The following is a 20,781-nucleotide window of genomic DNA, read 5'->3' as shown; positions in this document are numbered from 1 at the left end:
TTTTTTACCGATGAAATGTCTACTCATGAAAGTGAGACACCACCTTAATGATTTGAATAATCATTGAATGGTTTTAAATATCCCACATGATAAAAAGATACACACTAGGCGCCACTGCCAGCATACTGTAAGTTAATTTTTACTTGAAAGCAAAACTTTATTTTATTTGCTCGAGAGATAAACATGAAGCAGAAACAAACAGGCACTTTGAAAATGAGAATTAAATCCCAGTGATTTTAACTAAATCAATCAAGCAATCTACGACAACCAGACAAGTGGATTGCACAAATTATTTCATGCTTCTCAATGACTGGCAAGTCTCAATGGCTTGCTTGTGATCAGTCCCTTTAAAGCCATCAGAGTAGAAAATGTAAATAATGTTGGTATTTGAAAAGTAGTGAAACTGTAGTCAGCAGAATTTTGTTCTTTCACATGGTCTTTTCACTCATCACCAACTGCTGAAGATGGCAGTGATGGGGGGGGGGGGGGGAAGGGGGAGGAGAGAATCTTGGTCTTTGGTCAATTTAGTCACTTGCAACTCCAAAATATGCTTAAGATGATCTCGGTAGACTTGACTTGACTAGACTAGACTAGAATCAAACAAAAAGACTTGTTTCGACAAATTTGTATTTCTTTGATAAATGCACTCCCAAGAAATAATTTTGTCCATCTTTTCCATCAAATCATTGTTATGCTGTAACAGAGAAATAACAGCTTTTACAGGTATAAATGAACTGCAGCTCCCATTTCATTGACAAAAAAAAAATGTTAATGTACATTACATTTGGACAGTAAGTATGTAGGATGATATCATTCTTGTTGGTTGATTTTTCTCGTCTATGAAAGTCACATACAAACTGGAAGGGGATGGCACCCTACGGCAAACATGAACCCAGTGTCGAGAGCATCACATACGTTGCACATCTATGAAGATGACACAGGATCGCGTGTTCCCCGCCTCATCCGTTGCCAGGTATTCGACGGATGTGCGCCCCAGTGGGAACAGGCTGCCGGGGGCGTGCGACCGCGTGACCATGAGGGCGCTGCCGGAGTTGTCGGAGAAGAGCGGCTCGTCCCACGTGACCCTGTGCTCCTGCCGCGACGTGATGACAGTGCTAGGCGATCGGCAACGACTGATGGAGGGTGGTTCTCTATCTACAAAATACCAGAACAAATCACACCATGCTACTTTCAGGAGGAAACTAGCAATGGCAGCTATAAGGACTGTGATAGAGTCTTCATATGCTTGCAACAAGCAGTTTGATTAGTTGATGAAGATAAAATCCATAGCAGCGCTTCTAATTTCATGCTATGAATATCTGTCAGCCTTCTGGCTTTTTTTGGCACTATCAATTTCTGTAAAAAGAAAATATCCTGTGTTTGTGTGCATATGCATATGCATTCACCCGTCCCCTTCCAAAGCCTAAAATTTCCGAAACATTTGGCTATAGAATTCCCAAGATACCTGCATTAAGTAGTTTATTGTGTCTTGCATCCATGTGTGTGCAACATTTCATTACCCTCATTTCTTTTGAGATGTACACTGATGCCATACAAACACAAAGGACATTCATGGAAATCAAATACTTTATTTATACTTTATACACAAAAATTACTGTCATTAATAAGACAATTTGGCACGTGATATCTGTTGTACGACCATATTCATGACATGTACTGGTCAAAATCATTTGAATACCATACCACATTAAATTGTTCCCCGATCTTTAACTTCTTCGTGGTTCATACATAGTAAATCTGTCAATTTCAATAGTGCCATGAAAGAAACTTAAAACAATAAAAAAAGATATAAGTTTACATTTGACAACCATGAATAATGACGCTTAAGTTTTGGTTTAAAAGAAAAGAACAAGAAAACAAAAATATATACTGAATGCATTATCTGTAAAAAGGAGAAGTATTAATTTACCTTCCACAATGACACTGAAAACACACTGGGCCCGATTTTGTGACGCATCCTCTGCTATGTAGGTGACATTCCAGTGTCCAAGGGGGAATTCCCATGGTGATTCCACGTTTGGGATGGCACGCAGGGTGGGGACTTCCCCAGAGTTGTCAGTGGGGGTGGGGACGGTCCATGTCACCAGGGTGCTGTCTCTGCGAGGGGCGGTCTCCACGGTGATGGGCGATGGGCACACCAGGTTAGGCACTGTGAAATCTACGCAAAGGGAAAACACAAGAGACATTAGTGGATTGAGTGAACCTTTGAACTTCACCAACATACATTTTTGCACCTCTCCTCCTCCTTCAATTCCTCTCATCATCATCATCATCATCATCACTTGTCATCATCATTATTGTCATTATCTCCATCATCTCCATCATCATCATCATCATCATCATCATCACAGTATTAATCATCATCAGCTTCAACATCTTCATCATCACCATCAGCATCAGCTTAATCATCATCAGTAGCATTATCATCATTATCATCATCATCATCATCATCATCATCATCATCATCATCATCATCATCATCACTTTCACCACCAACATCATTGGTTAATATCTCTTTTCCCCATAATGGACATTTCCTTCCTTCAAGGGCTTTGTCACGATTCCTCAGACTTGCTCTAGCTACCTGGGTGAAACCATACATTCCAATATCCCCTAACAGTTTCTGCTTTTTAAGGTTTTGCAGCGTCTACCTCATGGTCTTGACCCAGACACTCATCAACTTTATCAACGCCCCTATATAAATGCAAGCTTTAAATGATAATGGAATTTAGCTCTTGTCTAAACATTGCCTTGCCATCAAAACAGGGAAACTTGATGTATATCCATTATAATCTGCATCAGACTGCCTGATGTAAAGATATACACTCGAGAACGGAGTTTCTTTCAGGGCATAACAGAAAAGAGTGACAACACTAGTGTCCTTTTGATTCAGCTCATTATGCATCCACCACTTGGCAGCAAACAGTATCATCTGGGTGCATCAAGCATTACACAGATGGCCACTACATCTCACCCTCACAGACAGCTGAGGGGTCGTACTGGTTGCTCCAGCTGCCATTGGCGAGGCACTCCTTCTTCCTGGGACCCCTGCGCTGGAAGCCGGGGTTGCAGCGAATCCTGCACACACTGCCGTAGTCCTGACGAGTCCGACTGCATCGCGACGGGAAAAGACTGCCGAATGGAATTGCTGACAGCATTGGACACTGAATAGCTGAAATTAAGAACATGAAAGGTACGTGTATATCAGGCAGTTGTTATTTCTGTGATTTTGATTTAAATTGCGGTCATCTTCTTTCATCATTTTCAAGCAAAACAACCACATAAGAACGACAACACATGTTCACATGGACATTCATCTCTCCAAGATATTATCAACACACTGAAATAAAGATAGTACAAATTATATTCCACATACTAAGAATGTTGCAATAGGATTGGTCCAGAGCTGATCACGTGATGAAGCGTAATTTTGCCCATCACATCACCTGAGAAGAAAAGTTCGTTACACTCTATGTTGATAGGCCCTTTTGTTTCGCTGATCTCCACACAGTCCACACAGTCCTAACGCAAGACGAGTACGCGCGAAATAAAAGTGCGTTGCACTGTGGACTATCATGTGACCTAGGTCACTTGATAGTACACAGTGCAACGCACTTTTACTTAGGTGCAGCAGCTGTGCGCGATCAGCTACGCGCATCGCCCATGGTCTCTAAAGTAGTGCCGCGTACCGTACATAGACGTACGTAGGTACGTATTAGAAACGTAGCACATAGGGCCTACGTTGTTTAGCATCGCGTCGATCGTAGCTCAATCAACAAAATGGCCGCAGAAATCCCCAGATTTGACCTGCTTAGCGAAGCTGAAATTGATGACTTGCTGCAGGACAGTGAAAGCAAGAATACGAAACGACAGTTGAAGTTTAGTCTCGGAATATTTAAGGATTTTTGTGGTGCTCTAGGGGACGTTGATTTCGACCAGCTCGCGGACATCGACTTGAAAACGTTGGATCAGCTTCTTGGAAAGTTCTACGCGGGTGTGAAATCGCGTAGTGGCGAGTCGTAAAGGAAAAAATCCATGCAGGCCTTGCGGTATGGTTTGCAGAAGTATTTTCTGAATTTGCGAGACATCGACATTATCAAGGACACCAATTTTGCGAAATCGGGTCGTGTGTTTAAAACTGTTCTTCGGAAGCTCAAAGTGGAAGGAAAAGCTAGCGTAAAACATCACAAAACTGTTAGTGAAACCGACATGAACAAAATTCAAAACAGTCTGGACTTGGACACTCCGCGTGGATTACAGCGTAAAGTATTTGTGGATATTATGACCCATTTTGCTAACCGAGGAGAAGAAAATTTGCATGATATGAAGGCTGATGACTTTATTCATAGTGAACAAAATGGTCACCGTTATTTTCGCATCGTCGACAAAGCTACAAGAATCACCCTGACGACGACTCGAACAGCCAAGGAGGACGTATGTTCGAAATACCTGGGAGTAGTAGGTGCCCTGTGGAAACACTCCTGAAATACAAATCTAAACTAAATCCCAAATCGCCATTTCTTTGGCAAAAACCAAAAGGAGCTGGACGATATGGAGATGGACCTTGGTATGACAACATTCGAGTTGGAATTCACACTCTTGGAAGTATGATGAAGACGATTAGCAGGGAAGCAGGATGCTCGACTGACTACACTAATCACTGTCTAAGAGCAACATCCATTACCACTCTTGATCATGCCGGTTTTCCTTCAAGGGACATTATGACTGTTTCAGGGCATAGATCTGAAACAAGCATCAAACATTACGCGCAAACGAGCGACCAACAAAAAATGAAAATGAGTGAAACAATATCTAATGCACTTGGACATGCACAACAAGAACCAGGTCCATCTCATCACGGCCAGCAAGACCAGCGATGCACACAAAACCAAACACAACAAACTGCTGAAGTTAGTAATAATAGTGGTAATATTGATGATGATATTGATGACTTTTTGGATATTTCAAACAGTCAAGTGGAACGTTTGCTAGCTGCAGTGGATAACACAGAATTGTTCGTTGCTCAGCCTCCGGTTGAGAACAGAAATGTGCAAGTTCAGAACCAGAACAGAAATGCGACATTTCAGTTTAACAACTGCGTTGTGAACATTTACAACTAGCGTTAGAATTCTAACGACCACGTTGGACATCGTTTTAGCAACAACATGATTGGTAAGTAAACTAGAACACATGTAAAATAATATTACGTAGATTCTAGATCCTTGTCGTATTGCTAGGTTACGTCGTTTATAGCCTACACAAGCCCCGAAACCCCCGAAAACCACGTATGAATACCACACTCTCAGCCGAATCACGGACCGTATCGCAGAGCGGATTAATATTTACAGTTACAGTGTATCTCTCGTGTATATCGGCAAGCGTACGCTCTTTTCAGAGCGATTTGCGCTCTCCGTGATTGGTTGCCGCCGGTACAGTGTATTCTGTACTTTATACCCCTAGCCCTAAGGCGGATGAAAGACAGCTACGGTTTCAGATGTAACGTTAGATTCTGGAATGAAATGGGAATATCTAGGACCCTAGATGTGGAATATAAAGCAAATAATCAACTTTTAGTTTCAGGCAATGAGACAAACTATCACTTCCTCGGCGATCTGAATGTGTACGCTATCTTTCCTCAGCTGCGCTTCGGAAAGATAGCTACATCCAGATCGCCTCGGAAGTGATAGTTTGTCCCATCACCTTCACCAACGTTGATTATTTGCTTAATATTCAATTGCAAATAGGAGAAAATATATATGAAAAAACCATAAAACACTGAGCATAACTTGGCTGATAGCCTCAGCAAAGTATCAGGAAAAATGTTGACAAAATTTGTATGAATATTCATATCTATAAACATACACAAGTATGTCTCTGGAAAAGAAATAATGGACAGAGTATGGAAGAGAACACTTTCTTTATGTTATAGATATGAATATTCATACAGATTTTGTCTACATTTTTACTATACGATTAACAATGAAAATGATGTAGCAGAATGTAATGAATGCAATGTCAGAATACAGTAAATCAATTTGCACAGAGAACCCTCCCCCTAAGATAAAAGAAATAACGGACAAAGTGTGGAAAAGAACACTTTCTTCTAATTATTTCATATGTCCTTCACAGTGACACAATCCATCAAATATTAAATTCTTTTTTTTTTCATAAAGCACTGAAAAAAAATGATGTAAAATTAAATGGTAACCAAAGAATGTAAGCATGTTCTAAATGGAAAACTCACCATCGTCATGGATTTATCTGGTAATATTGTATGCAATGCGTGAAATCACAACATCCACTTTTATATGTGACCCGCTACAACAAAATGGTCCTAAGTTCGCGCACGGTCAAAGCCGTGAAAATTGAGTTTGAAGTCAGAGCATTAAAATTGGTCAAAACTTACGATTATCTGAATTTGACATATTATTAGAGTCTGACATGTCTTCCATCATCTGTCGAAATTTTGAAGCAAAATGATGAAAGGAAAGACCAAAAAATAGCGTTTTTCTGGGCCATGTTTTTTTGGCGTTTCAACGAAGCAGAAACTGGTTGGAACATTTGGAATGAGCGCCACACATAGGCTCCGCCCCTAACAACGACCAGAGTGATCTCATTGGTCAGTTTGCTGCTTGCCGCTAACCGAAGCGTGAAGCTCGCACACTGCCCAGTCGACTGGGGCGTGCTGGCGGGGTGCGCTATGACCAGCCGCTTCTCCTGCCATCCTGGTCACTGATTGGTCGGTGAGGAGACCGCCGATGCTGTGTTTGAATGAGCATTTCGGGGGTTGCTAGGGCTTACCTTCTATTGTTCGGAGGTGAAAACTGACTTGCGTGTCCTTTGATCGTGATTGCGTGGCAAGGAGAACTTTTAGGGCGCTTTTCTCGAAACAGTGATTTTCCAAACGTATCGACATGCTCTCTTTTAAACATCGATATCTCCGCAGCCGATTATTTGTATATGATGTGTTATATACCAATTTAAAGCAGAAAGATTAGGGATTTGTGTCATGCAATTTTCAAATAATCGACCTCGCCCGACTTTAGGATCATTTTGTTGTAGCGGGTCACATATTTGCATTTGCCTATCTGTTACACTTCTTTATCAGATATGGGCTAAAGAAGAGAAACAGCTGAGTGAACTGAAAAACAGCTCAAATGTCTTCAGTTGCCATATATATTCCTCTGGCCACACAAATGACTGACTATCACAACATCCATACTTACGCCGACAGGTAACTGGAAGTCCATCCCACTGGGCTATGGGCAGGCATCGTCGCGAGGGAGACCCAACAAGTTTGAAGCCAGAATCACAGCCAGATGTGCAAACCGTCCCGAATGCAAAGTTGTCACTGGTGCACTGCATCGAACCATTCATGGGTGCCACAAACTCTTCACATTTCTTCACTGTTGCAGATAAAACAAGGAAAAGTAGAAATTACGCGGTGCGTAATATATGTCCCCGCCGGAAGTAGCATTTAGTAGCAAAATGTACAATATAGGTAAAAAGATGAAGGTCAAAGGTCAAAGAAGTCAAAGGTCAAAATTCTATGTAGAAGTTTTGAAGCCCTCACCTAGTGCCATCACATAAAGCAAACGGAATCGAAATCGGGTTAGAAATGGCGAAGGAGTAGCATTTTGTAGCCAATGTACAATATAGGTAAAATAATCAAGGTCAAAGGTCAAAGAAGTCAAAGGTCAAAATTCTGTGTAGAAGTTTTGAAGCCCTCACCTAGTGCCATCACATAAAGCAAACGGAATCGAAATCGGGTTAGAAATGGCGAAGGAGTAGCATTTGGTAGCAAAATGTACAATACAGGTCAAAAATCAAGGTCAAAGGTCAAAGAAGTCAAAGGTCAAAATTCTGTGTAGAAGTTTTGAAGCCCTCACCTAGTGCCATCACATAAAGCAAACGGAATTGAAATCGGGTTACAAATGGCGAAGGAGTAGCATTTTGTAGCAAAATGTATAATATAGGTCAAAAATCAAGGTCAAAGGTCAAAGAAGTCAAAGGTCAAAATTCTGTGTAGAAGTTTTGAAGCCCTCACCTAGTGCCATCACATAAAGCAAATGGAATCAAAATCGGGTTAGAAATGGCGAAGGAGTAGCATTTTGTAGGCAATGTACAATATAGGTCAAAAATCAAGGTCAAAGGTCAAAGAAGTCAAAGGTCAAAATTCTGTGTACAAGTTTTGAAGCCCTCACCTAGTGCCATCATATAAAGCAAACGGAATCAAAATCGGGTTAGAAATGGCGAAGGAGTAGCATTTTGAAGCAAAATGTACAATATAGGTCAAAGGTCAAGGTCAAAGGTCACAACTGAAATTCTGTATAAGCCTTTTCGCAGTTGTAACTGCGCATGCGCGAGAAAATCGGGTTTGGAGATAAATTAACCAAACAGTCAATGCGTGCGCGGCTCGGGCCGGGCGATCGAATCGACAGGTGATTCGTGAATGCATTGTGGATGTTGGCGGACCAACGAACGGTAATTTTTGCCGACATTCTGTGAATCTTGACTCTAGGCCTTTGATAATCTGTTTATCTATATATTCCTATATTAATGAATCATGTATTTTTTTTTTTTTATTTTTTTTTATTTTTTGCGTTGTGAGATTTTAGACGATCTTCAATCATAGTCAGTTTTAGACTAGGTCCAGGCTAACTGCGACAGCCGTCGCACGAAGCGGCGCGGTCCCCGGGGCTAGGTCCAGGCTAGGACAGGTAGGCCGGATAACGTGGCTTTCAGACAAAACATCACATATTAAAGATAATGGATGGGACTGTTAGTGTTGTTAAGAATGAGGTTCTAACTTCTATAAATGGCATAGATTTCTAGGCCTAATGTTGAATATGTTTTCAGGTGCAATATTTATTCATGGTTACGTACAGGCCAGGAACTGATGTTTGAGATTGCATTAATTGGATTTTTGACAAAAATACTCTTATGTTTGAATTCTGAATTCTGTCGATTTGATTGTTATGTAGACTGTTAGGTCTAGAGCACTCATAGAGCACTTACTATACCCAGTAATGGTAAATGACACCACCTTTTCTTCATGAATATTTGCTTCAAATATTTACTCTTTTAAATTACTTTTTGCAAATTCAAATTCATTGTTAGTTTACATCAATATCAAACATCCAGAAAGTGCTGAAAACATAAGCTAACAGTAACATCCAAATGTTAAAAGAAAAAAAAATTATACCTACTTTAATTCCATAGTCACCAAAATGATCCCGTACGGTTTTGGGACTTTTGTACACGAGTGTGCACTCAAACAAATGCCACTGTATTTTACGTTCGTGCCCGTATAAGGTCATATTACTTGTAATTTGACCTTGTACTTGTAGAAGTGGTCTAGAGAAGACTATAGATCTACGTGTAAACTCAGCCTATAGTATGAGTATGACATGTTATTGTAAAACCTTAATTAAATGGGAGTCTTTGGATGAGAGAGCACATTTTTTTGTCACTGTGAGAAAGATGTTGAAGGTGTGAGTGTAAAGTTGTTATGTTTAATATTGTGTACGGTGTGCGTGTATGTCTTAGCATCTTGTTTACATTTGTGGAGAGTGAGTCATCAGATCTATGTCTAGCGTCAGAGCATGAAAGAGGCTTGCAAGTAATATTGCATAACCATGCACAGTGCCTGATTCCCCCATTCTGCGGGGAGCAGTCGATTTGGTTCACAATTCCAATTGTTCTAACTTCTCCGCAGGATGGTGGTGGTGGATTTGACAAGCACCGGCATGGTACTGTGCACTGTTTCTTTATGCAACCTACTTTTTGGTCTTTGCTTCCTTCATTTTTTTTTTAATTGACAGAACCCTTTCCGGTGTAACTATCGAAAATCCTTACATGTTGGTCTATATTGCTATATATTTTTTTGTGTATCGTTATATTTCTTTCATGTTCAATGCCCAACTAGCTATGCATTAATTCAGTTGGGCCTAGAAGATGATTAATTATGCCTACTTTTGTGTGCTGGGCAGTAGAGCCAGCACATTTTAGTTTTTACACATAAAGATGGTTTGGATAGATAGTATCGTAAATTATTTTGTTTCCTTTTCTTCCACTTCAGCTCGAATCACCATGAAGCTGTGTGCAGTTGTCGGCTGTAGCAATGGATCTTATCAGCTGGATAAGTGGAAGCAGGGAAAATGCTCCAAGCATCAAACTTTCAATGGACTAGGGTGTTGTGATTGTGATCCTCCATTTCATCTCTTCCCATTTCCCACTGAGAAGCAAGATCAAGATGGCAGAAGGCGATGGAATAAGCTTATGAACCAAAAGGATCAATCAACTGGTAAAAACTGGATAAACAAACCTCATGATAGAGTGTGTTCGAAACATTTCCCGGATGGGAAACCAACCTTGGCGCATCCTGATCCTGTACTTCATCTTGGATACAAACTTTCACCGCAAATAGCACCAAAGCGTGCACCACCAAGAGATCGTGAAGAGCCAACCAAATCTAGGAAAAGAGTTTGCCGTACTCCCACTACATCTTCAACACCAAGTCCATCTATTGGCATGGCTGCTTCAGTGAAGGTTGAAGAGGATCACAGGTACACTTACAAGTGTGATTGCAAGCCTAGTTGTGATTGTGTAGGCTGCATCCAAAAACAGGCAAAAATTATTTCTCTTGAACACAGAGTCAAGGAGTTACAACACAAATTAATTTCAAGACAAACTGAAAACAAAGGACCAAAGAGCTGCAGAAAGAAACTTATATGTGCAGAGAGTTAAAGTACTGACAAAGATGTTAACCATTGTACAGGTATCAGCTCCAAACAAGCATTTGAGGACATGTACAAATTTGTAGAGCCTCATGCAAAGACAATGAGCTACTGGAAGAGTGCTAAATGTAGCAGGAAAGGCCGTCCATTCAAGGGTACCCCAAAGAAATCTGGTCCAAGGAGAAAATTGCAACTCAAGGATGAATTTCTACTTGTTCTGATGCGTCTTCGATTAGACTTGACTGTCCAGTTTCTAGCATTGCTGTTTGGAATTGTATCCAGCACATGCTCCCAGATAATTACAACTTGGTTAAGGTTCCTTGCAATGACCCTAAAACCTCTGATTGTGTGGCCAAACAGATCATCCATCTCTCTTAATATGCCCATACAATTTAGGAAGCACTGCCAGAACATTAGATCCATAATTGACTGCACGGAAATATTCATTGAGAGGCCACGATCACTTGACCTGCAGGCATCAACTTGGTCAGATTATAAGAAACATAATACCATTAAAGTATTAGTTGGGATCACGCCAAATGGGCATATTTCCTTCTTGTCAAAAGCCTACGGAGGAAGAGCATCTGATGTTGCAATCTTCAGAGAAAGTGGGTTTCTAAGCCTCCTAGACCCAAATGATGTTGTAATGGCCGATAGGGGATTTCCAATACAGGAAGAATTACTCTTGCACCATGCTACGCTTGAAATACCACCAGCTGCACAAGGCAAGCGTCAGATGACAAGGAGTAAAGTGCAAAAGACAAAAGTTATTGCCAATCTTAGAATTCATGTGGAGAGAGCAATTAATCGTTTGAAAGATTTTAAAATCTTAAACAACACAATGCCTCTCACACTTGTACCCAGCGCAGATGATATATTGATTGTATGTGCAGCTCTAGTTAATCTGCAACCAGATCTTATTAAGTGATGTTCAGGTGGACTACAAACTTTTGTGGTAGTTTTATGTCATGACTATGATTCAAAATATTTTTGTGAGGTCAAATAACTGAAAAAAAATTGTAATGGAAAAGATGTACATATATATCCAAAACAGAGTAAAGTTTCAATTCTTCAAAGTGATGTCTTACTGCTTTTGTACTTAAAAAAAAAAAATTACATATACTACAAAGTATTTCTTCGAAAATATTTTCTTTCATATCCTTTTCCCCCCTCTCGTGCTTTGAAAGAGACAGCAAAACAACACAGTGGTGGATCCAGGCAGGGGACAAAGTTGATGCGCGCTCCCTCTGTAATTTTAAGCCACAAGATAGTTATGGTAAATTGCAAAAATTGAATGAAATCAAATTTTTTTATAAATGTGCTATTTTGTGGTGCTGGGTGAATAATTTTAATGCTTTGTTAAATCATTTTCAAAAGAAAATACCGAAAACTTTGGAAATATTGAATTGTTCCCATATAGGTATTGTATGTACTACATGTAGGGTCCTATAGTGATATTTTGCCATTTGTCATAATTATAAATGAAAATATGTTGTACAAAATGATTGCAAGTACTAGTAGGTTTAATTGTGTTTTGGGACAAAATCCAGCACTTTCTGTAGATCAAGTAAAAAATTTTTGAATTCACCAAAACATTGAATGTGTACACTAATATAGCTAAATCTAATTGTCATTTTGTGCCAATTTTATATTTGCTCTTTGTGCCCCCACTCATTCCAAATCCTGGCTTGTGTAATAGAATCAATGCTCAATCCATTCTAAATTTCATCTCACATTGTCTTAGGTGCTGTTGATGTAATGCACCTAACATTGCTTTTAGGTGCTAAATGGTTTCTAATGTGTTTATCATTTAACTTTGACCAATTGTTATACAGGGTGGCCCAGAAAAAATGGCCTAACCTATTTCCCACGGATTGTTTTTGCAATGAATGGTATCAGTGGATGAGGTAACGTCTTCTGAGAAAAATGACACCAAGATCAGAAAATTTGGTTCAGCAGTTTTCATTTAATAGTACATTGTGTGGGGCAAAGTCACGCCTTAGAATTGTTCTCTTGTCGGCTACCCCTGAACTGAAAATGGTGGAAATCCGGGCGTACCACAGCTAGAAAGAGTAATCAGATTAAGTTGATCAATTCTTACGAGTAGTCTCTAGTCAATACAATTTATCAACTGAATCAGATTACCCTAAACAACTGTGGTACGCTCAAATATCCACTATTTTCAGTTTAGGGTTAGCCGACGAGAAAATTTTTAGGGCTCGACATTACCTGACAAAATGTACTAGAAAATGAAAACTACTCAACCAAATTTGCTCATCTTGGTGTCACTTTTCTAATCAGATGTTACCTTATCCACTGATACCATTCATTGCAAAAACAATCCGTGGAAAATAGGTTAGGCCGTTTTTTTCTGGGCCGCCCTGTATAGTAAATAAAGAAGCTTTAATAGGAGTGAACTGTAATTTGTTAAACAAATTTCGGCATTACTCTCATGTGGTGAAGGTCGCATGTTCGATCTGTAATGAATATCGCAAGTCACCAAGTCACAAAAAAACTGGAAGTGGGATTCAAACCTGCCATCTACTGCATGCAGGGCAGGAACTTGCCCACCAGGCTGTTCTGGTTCAAGGCCAAGTCACAATCTTCGGCACGTGGGAGTAATGCTGAACACTTGTTTGAAAATTATTGTAATATTCAGGCGCGGTTCTACGGGGAAGAGGGGGGCTTAATTGTACATTATATGTCAGTATACAGGGAAACCCCGTTATAACGAGCTCGGATATAGCGAGATATCGCTTTCAACGAGGAGATTTTACTGGTCCCATTTTCATTTGCACATATCAAAATGGTACAAAAATGCATACGTTTATAACGAGGTACCGGTTATAACGAGGAAAAATTGGCGGTCCCTTGGACCTCGTTATAACGGGGTTTCCCTGTATAATGATTATAATCTTTGGCTCTAGGTCCGCACTTGGTAATACATGTATGTATCTTGTGATTCCATGACTACTGAGAGTCTGTACAGAAATTTATACAAATGAAACAAAATGTAATTCAGTTACATGTTCAGGTGTTTTGTTTTATTAGAAGTGAGCCAGTCTTCAATGCATTGAAGCTCAGACATTGAGGAGGTAGATCTTTTTCTGTATACATAAGTACACCCGATAAAATTTAGTAAAACACATAACCTTAATGCCCGCTGAACACTACACGATGGTCTTCAGCCATGAAGTAACATGAAATTGCATACATTTTCTGCACAGTGGGTCAATGGCCAGTCTTAAAAAATTTGACATGTCAAATCCTTAAGACTGGTCTTAAGACCGAGTCTTAAGACTGGAGACTGACAAGGTTGTGACGTCACACTTCTGGTCTTAAGACCGGTGAATCTTGGCAATAGTACGCGGTGGGCTTTAGTTACAATTTGATGAAAAACCTGATAACCTTTACCATCATTTTAAAGGTTTTAAACTTTGTTACAGGCTACTAGTCTTGTACATTAAAGTTTGTTGCTTTAATTATATCTAGGGAGCACACAGGTCTAGTACTGATACTGGATGGAAATAAATTAAGAATGAAGAATACACACACATTTACCTACATGTACATGTAGGTGTAATACTGACATTGTATTGAAACAGCTATCAAGAATGCAGAGAAATTACATGTACATGTAACCTCATAGATCACTCATGATTTTCCCAGTCTACTTATTTTGTCACGTTTATCCCACCATCACTTGTGCTTGCACATTGAGTAATTCCCTTTAAAAATGGTTACATGAATGATGAATTTGAATGTAAAGAACTATTTGAAAGATGTTTTTTTTAATATGGCCATGTCATTAAAAGAGAAAGATGCATGTAATGAATATGCACCTGTATTTGAGTCTTCAAATTCTTATGTGCTGTACTTACACAAGTTATCTTTTAAAGTCATAAGTAGCTGCCTGCAGTAATAGAGTGAAAGGGTTGAGAGGGTGAAGAATGCATGAGAGAGATTGAGAGAGCACTAAAAAAAAGTGAGAAAAGGGGGAGGTGGGGGGGGGGGGGGGGGGAGAGGTAGAACAGTACACGAATACGTGCAGTCAACCTCGCTGAAATTGAATACAAATGAACAAGAAAAAAATCCTTTCACAAATGTTGCTTTACACAATAAAATAAATACTGGTTTACACCTATCTGAACCAGAATTTTTCTTTGACTTATACGATTATTCGAGTTGTGTGAAGATTCGGAGTAGCATCTCTTAAATTCCATATCTCAGACTAGCGTCTATTAAATTCCATATTAAAGCAAATACATCGTTCTCATCAGGGTCATTGTGAATAACTCTTGAAGCATAAAAAATGGCAAGCATAATTGCATTTTGATATTAATAATCTATGAGAAAAGAGTGTGAATCTGTATGCAGTCATTTAGGCAAGGCACAGGTATTTCCCAGTGATGTACATGTACATGTATGTAAGTACATGTACATGTAGTAGCAGGTATAGCAATGACGATTTTTGTTTCCTTGAACAGTGCAAACTCACAATATGCTTACGACCAATAAAATTACCTCGATATTTCAAGTTCACGTATCTTTTCATTTCATCTATGAATAAAATCAGAAAATTAATGATACTAGCAAAAATATCTTAAAGATAGAGACATTTGCAGCCTAAAACCTGATACAGTGTATGTTCATACACCTTGAAAAGTCACAAAACTTTGCATGAATAAATGTTAACTCTTCTCAAAATGTGTGTGAAATCTTAGAATCATACCTTTAATACAATATTTGTAAAGTATGAAAACTAATCAACTAGTGTCGCCTGATATCGCAATATACATTTTAACCAGATAAAATTTAAAATGATGAGACTTTGTCATGTCCCCTTGAACTAGCTCAGACAAAATATTACAAAGTACTAATTCAAGGTTCTAGATTGATAACTGCTTTATGTGAAAGACATAAATAACCGAAGAAATCTCACATTTTAGGCTGCAAATGTCTCTGTCTGCCATTAACCCTTTATGCGTTACGTTCGCAATTTTGCACAATTGTCATGAAATTCAAAGGCAGGAAGTACTGCTCATTGTTCTGGGAATGAACAATCGAAAAAATCAATACCTTTCTCCCAAGGTGCTGGGTCTGTTGGGGGACCAATTCAATGCACTATTAACCCTCTCATTACCATAGGCATGTAGATGTCTAGTAAGTCAATGGAGTTTGCAAGGTCTGGTACTGAGAGGGTTAATGTGCTCAGAAAAGTATTTAAGTTCATTTTCTTGGATATCACTCTTTAAGTAATCTTAAAGTAACGCATAAAGAGTTAAGGGGTAAAAGGTAGTGTGAATGATAAATATTTTCCAGATATTTTAAGTTATATTCCATTCATAGTACTGTCAATATTCAATACAGTTGCTGCACACACTATGCTACGGTTCATGGCTTTTACTGACAAGTTCAGGGGCAATGTGCTGGCAGAAGAATTTCTCGGCCACATCCATCGCTTTGTTCCACATTTCTCTATTAAAAAAAATGCGCTCTAGATGGAATCCTGATTGGGTGTATACAAAGAAGTCACACCACGTGCGTCCAGTGATCCCCATTTGGCACTGAACTTGATAATAGTACTGGTGATTGTTTTTCAGTTTTGTTTCTCCATCTACCATGGTGAGATAGTCGAGATTCTCAGCTGTTGGTTCCTCAAAGGCAATGGTCCGAGGACACTTTATCTCTAGGACTCCAGGCTCATCACAGCACTTACAAGAAACCAATCCATCAGGTGAAGCTCCAAGAAACACCTTGATTGGATGGACGAATAGACCACACTCCTTTACCTGTACACTTTGGTGGCCATTTTCTTTTTGGATTGTTTCATATGCATTCCTTGCGATTGGCTCCATTATCCGTCCATACTTCAGATTCGGTAAATTTCGATCAATAGTAGAACGACCCATCAGTCTTTCTATGATAGGTTTTGTGTCCTGACTTTTGGAAGAACATGGATCATCGAGCGTAGCTTGCCTTGTAATGGCTGATTTCAAGTTAGATGCTGTTATCATTCCTGCACGAAATTTTGCCCACTGTATATTTTCTGCTTGGCCTCTTGTATGTTCTTCCACGACATTAACTTCCTCCTGTGTATACGTAGGCAAACCATTCAGGAACGACTCTACAGTCTCATACCTGCCACCTAAAGTTGTCAGACAGTCGGGATCGACTGAATTCTTTGTTTCAACTTCTACCTCTTGTCCCAGATTGAAGTCTACTTCAGGAGAGTAGTTCACAGATGGTGACACATTGTGGCTTTCTTCATCCTGTAAATACTTAAATACTGTTGATCTCTCACAAGTTGGGTACATGGCATTCGCAAGTTGTCTTGCTGGTGGTATTGCCTTGCTTCCCATTGGGTTGAATAGCCTCTTTACTGCTGTGTTGACTGGCTGTTTGCGTTTCCCTGTATTAGAGAAAAAAAAATGGAATCAACATTGAACCCCAAAATACATAATAAATAATTTTGATAATTTCCTTCAGAGGCCTTTCAACCTAAATATACTTTTTTAAAGTTCATTAAATATCAGAAGTTATTAAACAAGTAGTAAAAATTTACATCCTAGATTCATACTTTATTGTAGTTTTTTGTTTTCCAATTCTTTTGATAAAACACACGGCTTAAAGCCACTGTTTAACATCGTAACTGATCGATTTAAAAAATTCTAAAACTGTGTAGCCTGACCTCTCTAATCATGTTCAGATGGATGAAAAAACAGCCAAGAATGCAAAAATAATGAAAGAAAACCAGTCATTATCAAGATATCTATGAAAGTTGTAGTTATTATCGCTAGCTATAATAACTCCAGTACTGTAGTCTATGGGGTGATCTTTTAGGTTTTCACTCTTTTGAAGCACTAAATAATAACATTGAAGCCTAATTTTTTCACAGGTGCATTTTTACACCCCATCACATACTCTGATAGCATGTAGGACCATGCAGCTCAGATTTTTTAAATCTAGAAACTGTTAAACTATGCCTTTAATATACATGTACAATAACAAAATATTGGCCTATTTATCGAGGGAGAAAGATAATTCAATTCTAAACAAAAAAGTTACCTTCTATTACTCCTCTCCTTTATCATAAATTTGGGGTCTAAATCAATTCTTGATCATGCTAACCATCAGGCATCAGGCACTGGCATATTTTCCACTTTTGGTCATATTTCCCGAACCCTGTCCAAACAATAGAAAGTCAATGGGAGAAATTTATATTTCCCGGACAATTAGGTGGGAAATAAGATTCTGATCGGGAAATATGCCATCCCTCCTAACCATTACTCATAATCCATGGATGAATTAATGTAATGATTAAAAAAAAAAGAAAAAAAAGGGGGGGGGGTATTGAAAATAGGAAGTAAAGTATGCTTACTTTTGTTTCCATAGCTTGGTTTCACCCACTGCATCTCACACACTGGCTTGCCATGAAGAACTGCAGCTGCACCCCCACTGTACACATTCCAACTGCAGACTTTCGATGTGCATGGTAGATGTCGATTTTGCGACACTCCAGTCATGAAGGCATGATCCAACTTGAAAACCAGTGCAGCAACATGGTTGCATGAAGATCCCAGACTGTAGAAAGTAGAATACAAATCATAATGTAATTAACATATATAGACAACAATATAATAATAGTTTTAAACTTCAAAACGGAGGTATCATCCTACTCTTACCCAGTCGGGGAGCCATTGGTATGAGCTGTGCAAATTTACGTGTCATGCAGTTTCTATAGTTGGAGACAGAAATGAACATTATCGAACTTGTGGAAAATATTGTCCTGTACACCCTAGTGATAAAATATCCTTTTTTTCATCCCACTCCTTCAATTGGATACATGTTACATGTAGACTCTATATCTTGATGATGTGCTTCACATCATGCTGATCACTGATCTTGTTCATATTTTATTAAAATATACTAGATCTCGACTCGAGGGATTAGCACTGGCGGACCCCCCCCCCCCCCCCCAAATTAAATAAATCAATCTGTCAGATAGAGGGCAGTGCTGAAATTTGTGTTGGCCATAGAGTTACATGGTGTTTGCAGGAGTGTGTGTAAGTTGCTTATTCAATTGGATAGGAGAAAAAATACAGTGCGCTCATCAAAACCTAAATTTTCCACAACTGGACGCAAGAAGAGACAAGGTAAGTATTTTGGGTTTTTAAATCAAACGGTTCATTTAGATGCCCATTTGTACGGCACATAGATCTAGACCTAAGTCACCTAGTCCCAAACAATATAGTCTACCTTCGTATTAACTATTATTCAGCAATTTACTAGAGTCTAAGTGCAAGTTTATCTGGCAACAACATCATTGCATAATTTGTGTGATTCTTACCCAGCAAAGCAACTACAGTAGGCACTGTAGATTTTTCCGGAGGACTTGTCAATGGCAACCCACACGCTGTGAGGTATGTTTTTTACTGCCAATGAGGGAGTACATTGTGCTTTCAACACAGAAACTTCACTTTCCGCTGAAATTGGGTGGTAGAATATTTCGTGGAGCCACTTGCTGTTGAAGTAAGAGAAGGCCTTTCCCTCTTTGTAGTCTGAGAGTAGATTTCTAATCTTTCTTGCAACGTTTTTGGTCTAGTACCACGCGATTTCCGTTCCATCTTACTTGCTTCACTTGGGCAGGGCGCCTCGCTTAACAACCACTCGGCTATTTCAAAATAACTAACGGGTGGCCAAAACTTCACTCCTTCTTTTTCTGGCAACCAGTCATCTTTCAGGTCCGCCAACGGATCTGGAATTTGTTTTCCGTTTATGAACAACAATTCTGCATACTGTTTTGACCGCGATCGTTCTTCTTCAACTTCGCTTGGTTTCACACTGTATCCAAATCGCACTGCGCTGTAGACTAACGCTTGCAGCTCCGCTTTCAAACCCGTCGTTTTTAGTCCTCTTATGCGAAGAAAATCCTTTAAAGCGTCCACTTTCCAAAATTTGATTTCTTCCAAGGTTAGCTGACGTTCATTTTCCGTCCCATTTGCCTCCATTTTCGATAAATAGTTAAATATTCATTTCTGAATTCTAATCGTCACTGTACACACGTACGATTCAAGTGCAGACTACGATTATTATAAGTTTATCTCCAATGACCTTTGACATAAACCCACAATGCAATGCGCGCCGAGATTGCGAATCGGCTTATAGAAGTTTCAAAGCTCTCATGTAGTGCTATCATATAAAGCAAACAGAATTAAAATCGGGTTAGAAATGGCGAAGGAGTAGCATTTTGAACATTTTGATCACACACGGACGCACACACGGACGGACACACGGACGGACGGACGGACACACCGACGGACGGACACACAGACACACACACGTACGGAGCCCGTTTCATAGTCCCCTGCTCGAACTCGTTCGGCGGGGACAAAAAGGGGAAAAAATGGGAAGTTTATTTTATTTCATTTATTCATTTTTAATAAAAAATGTACATCTACAAAACATATCATGCTACAAAGAAATAGATATATACATATATCCTAACTGTCAAATACAGTATGATCACACAATAAATATGGTGCAAAGCAAAGACGCATGATATTTACTAAATAATGAAAGTGGATTCGCTTAATGAATTTACTTAATAAAGGAAAGAATGCATTAAGTGAGTGCTAAGACTCGGATATGATCAGTATTGTTGGACAAGTGTGTCCAGTACTATCTGTTTTTAAAATCCCTAACGATGAATACACTCTTTTTTTTTAATTAGTGAAGATTGGGCAATGGGAAACCATGCATGAAATTTAACTTCAAGCTTCCTTTTTCCTTTGGCAATGTACAAAAATATCCTGCCTTCCAAGTATGCTGGAGCTGCAGATTTACTTTCAAACAATTGACAAGTGATTATCATTGGGAACATTTTGCTACATCACTGCTGAAACATTGCAACCCATTTATCAAATAATGCATAGTTTTTACAGTAACTGCAATGTGTAAATTTGCATTTTTCTGTGCATCTTCAAAATCCACAGTGAACACTGCATACATAAAGAGTACT

General features: G+C 39.2%; 2 protein-coding genes across 2 annotated transcripts in view; both read right to left on the bottom strand.

Annotated features, from left to right (window-relative positions):
• LOC139719213 (sushi, von Willebrand factor type A, EGF and pentraxin domain-containing protein 1-like) overlaps positions 1 to 20,781 on the bottom strand; it is a 93,119-nt gene that overhangs the window by 39,835 nt on the left and 32,503 nt on the right. The window contains exons 6-9 of the mRNA XM_071630643.1: positions 7,248 to 7,427; positions 2,996 to 3,193; positions 1,931 to 2,179; positions 916 to 1,155 (exon numbers count right to left, since the gene is read on the bottom strand). Coding sequence (XP_071486744.1) covers positions 916 to 1,155; positions 1,931 to 2,179; positions 2,996 to 3,193; positions 7,248 to 7,427 — 867 coding nt within the window. The remainder of the gene's footprint in view (positions 1 to 915; positions 1,156 to 1,930; positions 2,180 to 2,995; positions 3,194 to 7,247; positions 7,428 to 20,781) is intronic.
• On the bottom strand, positions 15,450 to 19,320 carry LOC139719241 (uncharacterized). The gene is made up of 3 exons (XM_071630670.1): positions 19,111 to 19,320; positions 18,142 to 18,344; positions 15,450 to 17,172 (listed from the first exon to the last, which is right to left on the bottom strand). Exons 2-3 carry the CDS (start codon positions 18,284 to 18,286, stop codon positions 16,148 to 16,150), a joined length of 1,170 nt encoding a protein of 389 aa, XP_071486771.1. The 5' UTR covers positions 18,287 to 18,344; positions 19,111 to 19,320; the 3' UTR covers positions 15,450 to 16,147.

Source organism: Diadema antillarum, unplaced genomic scaffold (assembly GCF_040938485.1).
Source record: "Diadema antillarum isolate AM-2024a unplaced genomic scaffold, OU_Dant_1.0 scf00000107, whole genome shotgun sequence".
In the NCBI taxonomy this organism is placed as follows: Eukaryota; Metazoa; Echinodermata; class Echinoidea; order Diadematoida; family Diadematidae; genus Diadema; species Diadema antillarum.
This window is presented reverse-complemented; position numbering and strand designations above follow the sequence as displayed.

What these genes read in the sequence shown, in the direction of transcription:
- LOC139719241 (XM_071630670.1), bottom strand. Translation starts at nt 18,286, where the DNA reads ATGACTGGAGTGTCGCAAAATCGACATCTACCATGCACATCGAAAGTC. An exon ending in ACCAAGCTATGGAAACAAAA is followed by an intron (nt 17,173 to 18,141) that starts GTAAGCATACTT and finishes TCTCTAATACAG; the next exon opens with GGAAACGCAAACAGCCAGTC.